This window comes from Arachis ipaensis, chromosome B03, assembly GCF_000816755.2.
Source record: "Arachis ipaensis cultivar K30076 chromosome B03, Araip1.1, whole genome shotgun sequence".
NCBI lineage: Eukaryota > Viridiplantae > Streptophyta > Magnoliopsida > Fabales > Fabaceae > Arachis > Arachis ipaensis.
Window position 1 is genome coordinate 12,550,596 of NC_029787.2, and position 6,983 is coordinate 12,557,578.

At 40.5% G+C, this 6,983-nt stretch overlaps 1 protein-coding gene across 1 annotated transcript; it reads right to left on the reverse strand.

Moving 5' to 3' along the window:
• Window positions 1-4,650, reverse strand: LOC107629658 (putative disease resistance protein At3g14460). Its single transcript, XM_016332498.2, has one exon. It carries the CDS (start codon window positions 4,460-4,462, stop codon window positions 251-253), a length of 4,212 nt encoding a protein of 1,403 aa, XP_016187984.2. The 5' UTR covers window positions 4,463-4,650; the 3' UTR covers window positions 1-250.

The window sequence follows — 6,983 nt, forward strand, 5'->3', positions numbered from 1 at the left end:
TGGACAAGGAAAAAATTTATTCAAATAACATTGTTGAAGTTTGATCATTTGCTTATAATTATGAGTCTTGAACAAGATTGCAGTTATCCCACTGAAAATTAAGAAAACATTTTTCCACAGAGTTCTGTAAAGAAAATAAGCTTTAAAGTAGTGCCTTCTCTTGGTTTAATAAAAATCCTGAAAATAAATGTTCATCAGAGTGCATAACATGTAGGCTGTACATAGTGTTTTAGTCCTCTAACCTGAGTGCCTAGCTTTGGCACTGGTTCCCTAAATAGAGTATTTGGTGATCAATTTGTATGTGTGGGATTCGAGCCACCTTGTGCCACTCCTTCCCACTATTTGGTTTAAGTCTTGGAGTCAGCAAAGGGCATTCTTGGACACAGAGTTGATTTAAGGAGGAAGGAAGGCCTTGATCAGGCAAGGAACAAAGCATGCCACAGCAATGAATTTCAAGTGTTTGAAGAGCATCCAGATGTTGGAACCCGCTGTAGTTTAGCTTCTTGAGACTCTTCAGTGTGCTTATGCAAAGTGAGTTTATATTGGGAGGAAGTATCATGTCCTCTGGAAATGAATCCATGCCCATGCATCCACCTTCAAGCTCCAAACGGTTGAGAGACTCAAGAGTATCCAATCTCCAATTCTTTTGTGGTGTAAGTTTGTCACAATAAGCTATGGAGAGTAAAATTAAACTTGAAGGCAAGCCCCCATATGGAAAAGATTCAATCTCTGGACATTTATGTAGAAATAATGTCTTGATGGATGTCAGAGAGTTCATAGCATCTGGCAAATTGTTCAGATTCTTGCAATTGGAAAGGAATATGGATTCTAGATTTGGAGCATGTATTCCTCCCTCTGGAAAAGACATCAGTCTTGGACAATCTCTAATCTCTAAAGACTCAAGTGATGGAAGATCACCCTTATACTCCTTAGTAACATTAAATGATTGCAGGTTGGGACAATCCCATATACAGAGAATTTTGAGTTTAGGGAACAAATCTAAGGTCAAAGAAGTGAGAGAATCACAGCTACTCCCTATGAACAAGTGGTGGAGACAGGCAAGCTGCTTTCTTGATTCTAAAGATGGCAGATTCTCCAATCTTCTGCAGTTTCGTATATAAAGTGTTGTGACAGAACCAAGGGAAGGGAGGGATCTAAGAGAAGAGCAACTAATCAGATACAAGTCTTCAAGAGTAGTTATCCCTTCCAATAAGTCATTTGGAAGGGCCTCTAAGGACTCACACCCTTCAACTTTTAGGCTGTGCAGTTTGGTTGGCAATGACTTCAATTGCGACACAGTTGAAATCTTTAGCATTTCAAAGGATGATCTTTGATCATCTAAGTCTTCTTTTGATGATGAAGTTTCTACCTTGATAGCTGCTTGTGTGGTGATTGGAGTATCAAATTTAGTATCTGAAGATTGTGGATCTTTTTGCTGTTTGATGTTGGGAATTTTCGCTTCAACTTGGTGACTGATAATTCTAGGGGAAGTTTCCTTTAGTTTCGGTATCCTTAATGTATCTGAAGATGAAGAATCAAGTGGCCATCTGCTTCTTGTGGATTCACTCTCCATCCTTTCTTCATGAGCAATTTCTTCAATCTCACCTAAAGAAGAACCAACAGTGTACTTAGTGCTTGGAAAACCAGAGAAGGATTGCATTGTGATCTCATGCACTTCTTCTGAAATTTTGACCCGGCGCAAGGATGGTTGCGAGTGGGTTTTAGCTATATTTCTCATAACAATGTCATTGCTGTCATGCACAAACACTTGACATGTATCAGAGACTTTGGGAAGTGGAGCTTCAAGGGCATAGCATCCAAAAATCTCCAACTTTTCCAAAGAAAGAACCTGCTTTGGCAAATCTCGCACTAGTTTAGGACACCTTTTTATATATAGCTCAACAAGACAAGGGAATTCAATGCCTTCTAATATGCTCCATTGCTTCCATTCCAGCATATCCTGAAATTGTAATCTCTCTAAAGATTGAAATGGCTTTTGTGAAGCAGTCGCCACCCCATAAAACTCAGCACCTATGGAACTTACTTGAGTGAACCCTTCAATGAAGAGGTCTTTAAGAAATGGCAGCATCCCCAATGTTGGCAATGAATTGCAATTTTCGCAGTGGCGGAGATCTACCAGCTGTAAATCCCAGTAAGATTTATCTCCTAACCAATTTGGGAAACTTGCACCATTGTAGTACTCAACTGTTAGCCTCTTTAAGTCTTTGTGTGGTTCTAGACTCTCAAGCACTTCCATTTCATTCCCATTGCTATGTTTGCCATTGCTCCATTGAAGCATAAGTTCATGAAGGCTCTTTTTCTCTTTTAGTTTGGCATCTGATGCATTCTTAGCATAGACCACATTTTCCAACTTTGAAATGGTCAATGTTTTGAGATTGTACAGCCCTGCTAAATCTCCAAACCTTGGAACATATTTGGAAACAATAAAGTCTGTCAATGCCCGGAGACTTGTCAATTTATGCATTTCCAACGGCATCTCCTGCAGACCGCTATCTCTAACATCAAGGTAACGCAAATTTACCAAATTGCATATCCTTTTGGGGAGACTTGTGAGAGAAGTGCAGTTTGTCAACCTAAGTGTTTGCAAACTAAGCAGATCACAAATGGAATCTGGCAGTGTCTGCAATGCAGTGTGAGAGAGATCAAGGTAACTAAGACAACTTAGTCTTCCAATTGAAGCAGGCAAGTGAGTGATATCATAGTGTGATAAGGATAAGACCCGGAAGACATGTGGATTCACCTTCACAATTATTTGCTCAAGCAGCGACGAGTCGAACCACCTAGGAGCCCCTTCAAGTGGCAAGTATATAGGTAGAATGGTTCTTGACAATTCTCCATGTTTGTAAAAGGATAATTCTGGAAAATCCTCTGTGCTTCTTGAATAGGACAAATGGTGCTTATATGATTCTCCAAATGCATAGCTTGCCAAGTCATGAACCAGATTATGCATTATGAAACTAACACCAGAGCCAAAGGGTTGCAAGAATGACCTCATGATTAGATAACCAAAGTACTCATCACCAATGTCTTCCATGCTTTTTCCATTGGATTTAGAGTCAGAGTCATTCAGAAAGCCTTGGGCCATCCATAAGAGGATCACCTCCTTCTGCTTGAACTCGTAGCCCTTTGGAAACAATGACAAATAAGCAAAGCATCGCTTAAGCTGCGCAGTGAGATCGAGATAGCATAGTACTAGAAATGAAGGGATGGGTAGATCCACATCACCTGCATCCAGCAATTCGCTCCTCAATATCTGAACCCATTGATTGATATGCAACTTATCTTGTAAGAGACTCCCTATCATTTTTGCAGCCAAGGGAAGGTTTCCCAGTTTGTTGACGATTTCTTTGCCAACTGCGGCTAGTTCCGGGTGTTGATGAAGGTCTATTTGCCCAAAAGCATGCACCAAAAAGATTGACCAACAATTGTCTATTGAAAGCAAACTCACATGCACATCATGATTTGCAGGTAACATCAGTAGCTTTGGATCATCATGAGGACTTGATGTTAGGATTATGGAACTACCTTTTGCTGCAGAAGATTCAAGGGAAGCAATCAGCTTGCTCCATTTGTGTAATTCATCCTCAATCCTGATATCATCCAACACCAACAGAAACTTCTTCCCATCGAGGCTTTCTTGCAATCTCTTCCACAATATATCGAAGTCTTCTCCGGCAACAAACTCCTCGGTAACTGCCTGGAGAATCTTCTTTGCAATGAAGGTAGCAGTGGCCTTGTAAGGAACAGTGATCCAAGCTCTAAGTTCAAAAGACTCCCTTACCTTGTGGTTGAAGTAAACAACATCAGCCAAAGCAGTTTTTCCTTCCCCGGATTTTCCCACAATGTTAATCACCTTGATGTGTTCATCACTTTCACTAGCTGATAACAAGTTTTCCAATATAGATTTCTCCTCTTCCTCTCTTCCATAGAAGTAATCTTTTGGATAGTTTCCATAGAAATAATTATCCAACACATCAGAAGACGAAGGCAATCCTTGCAACGATTCCCTCCAAGTAGCATGCTCAGTTAATCCAAGAACATCTTTCTTTTTCACCAGAGATTCTAAGTTCTCAAGAGATTCGCTGATTCGAGCCTTGATATACTTGTCCGGCTTCTTTGTTGTTGTGATGACTTTGAAGAATTGCTGGCCCTGCGAATGCGGAGACTTAATGGTGGCCATGATCTGCATCAGAAGCTCCTCCAATTGGTATGAAGCATGTAGTAGTTCATTTAACCAACCTTTCACTGCTTGTGCATTGCTTCCTTCTGTGAACTGCTTCTGTTCGGCATCATCCACAAGAGCATCAAGGATCAGCAATTTATCCATGAGCTTGCGCTGGTATTTGTGTGGCTTCATCATGAAATGTTTGGTTTGAGAGGTGAGGTAGAGAAGGTTGTCCATCAAATCATGAAGCAAAGAAGAGAGTAAGGCTCTACCCATCCTTCAAAGTTGAAACTGGAAAGCTGAATAATATGGCTTCTAATCTATTGTATTGTATTGTATCTTTCTTTATCTTTGTTCAGAGTTCAGATTGATACAATTTTCATAGAAGAAGAACAATGTGATAACGCACAAAGAATATGAATGTGGTGGACTTTTGTTAAGGTGACTAACTGCAAGAATGAATGTAACATGTAAATTTGTCTCATTAGTTTACTAATAATAATATATTTTTTTATTTGGTTTCTATAAAATTCAAAACTCTGGAAAATTTTTACAAACTAACATTTTTTAGAAGCCTATGGTTTTCAAAGAGACGTGACTGCAATTGTTGCTTTGCTGGCTCCACTAGCTTGAAAAAGTCTTATGTATCTTACAGGTACAACCGTTTCTGATTCATTTATTGCATTGAATAGAATTCAACTTGCCATATCATAATATCAAAGCATATTCTTGTGTATTTAGGGCTGGGGGAATCAAATAAAATTAAAATACAATATCAAATGTGAAAAATATACAACTTTGGAGTCGTATACTGGCTTATGATTGATTGACATAATATGCACCAAATTCTATTTATAAACTAGAACGAGACTAGGTGATGTGGGGAAGGTAAATTAATGATAATATATAATAAATATTAAAAATTGTTATGTTTTGTAGAATTAAATTAAATATGTATAAATTAAAGTTAAATTTAAAAAATATTTTATTTAAAATAATTTGTAATATAAAAAATTTGAATGTTGAAATTATACAAAGTGACTTTTTTATTTGGTGGTTTGATTTTTTGAAAAAGATTGTACCTTTGTATTCACTAACTAATGTTGATGTGAGTGCAATAGTTTTTTAGTCTTTTATTTGTATTGTAATTTCTTTATTTATCTAACTTGAGAGATTTCTCTACGACATGACTTTTAACACGATGTTCTTAAAATTATTAGTATTTTGTTAATAGAGGTTGTTCATACCCTGGCCCAACGAATAAGGCTCAGGATCCAAATAAAAAGGCCCAACCCAAAGGGTTGGCCTCACCTTTCGCCAGATTAGCCGCCACGAAGTCGGAACTAGTCACGACTTGCTCTAAAGAAATCGGGAACGAGAGTTAACTGGCAGATAGGCACTCATTTGAATGAGTAACTGCCCCTAGAATCTCTCTAACCACTTCATGAAGTAATATCTTAACTTTCCTAAGATAAAGGGACGGTTAACACCCTAGAAAAGTGGCACTACTCCAACGGTGGTTATTGGCTCACCACTATAAATACACTGACACTCCTCAGGTATCTCTAAGTTCCAATACTCCCTAGACCTGCTAACCCCTTTGCTGACTTAGGCATCGGAATGTCTTTGCAGGTACCACCCCCCATTCACTCATACGAACAAGTCGGACGGAGGCCCCCAAGGCGCAGACCCTGACAAAGGCTTCCTCCCTCAGACGATTGGGCCGACCAGCGCCATCCAGCCCATTAATCTCCGGTTACCTACCGTAACATTGGCGCCGTTGCCGGGGACCCGAGAGATCAACCAGTGATGGCGGACAGATCTCCTGAGGAGGGTCATGTGGAAACAGATTCTGAACAAGAGAATCTGGACACCAGAAATAGTGACGCGGACCTAACCCTCCAACAGGAAACCAACGATCAACACAAAGAAGGAACCTCCGGAGTCAAAACCCCGAAGGTGAATTCCTCAGAAGGCCGTGAGTCAGAGAAGGACGGACAATCCCATTCAACTGAGCTCATGGGGTTAGTCCATATTCACCAAAATCGTTTGGAACAGCTAGAACAGGAACGGGAGCGACAAAAGGAGATAGAAAAGCGCCTAAGAGAGGAGATGGATACCGGTTACCTACCGTAACATTGGCGCCGTTGCTGGGGACCCGAGAGATCAACCAGTGATGGCGGACAGATCTCCTGAGGAGGGTCATGTGGAAACAGATTCTGAACAAGAGAATCTGGACACCAGAAATAGTGACGCGGACCTAACCCTCCAACAGGAAACCAACGATCAACACAAAGAAGGAACCTCCGGAGTCAAAACCCCGAAGGTGAATTCCTCAGAAGGCCGTGAGTCAGAGAAGGACGGACAATCCCATTCAACTGAGCTCATGGGGTTAGTCCATATTCACCAAAATCGTTTGGAACAGCTAGAACAAGAACGTGAGCGACAAAAGGAGATAGAAAAGCGCCTAAGAGAGGAGATGGATAGACGAAAAGAGTTAGAGGAAAAACTCTTAAAGCTAGAATCCTCCCTTAAAAGTCGGAACTCCCGTGATAGTAGAGAAGAGTCCCCCTTAGGAGGGGAAGATCCTTTTATTGAGGACATAATGAGGGCAAAAGTTCCGAGAAACTTTAGAAGCCCCGATATGGACCTCTACGACGGAACCACTGATCCAAAGCACCATCTGAGCAACTTTAAAAGTCAGATGTATCTGGCTGACGCTTCCGATGCTACGCGATGCAAAGCTTTTCCGACAACCTTGTCAAAAGCAGCGATGAAGTGGTTCGACAGCCTCCCC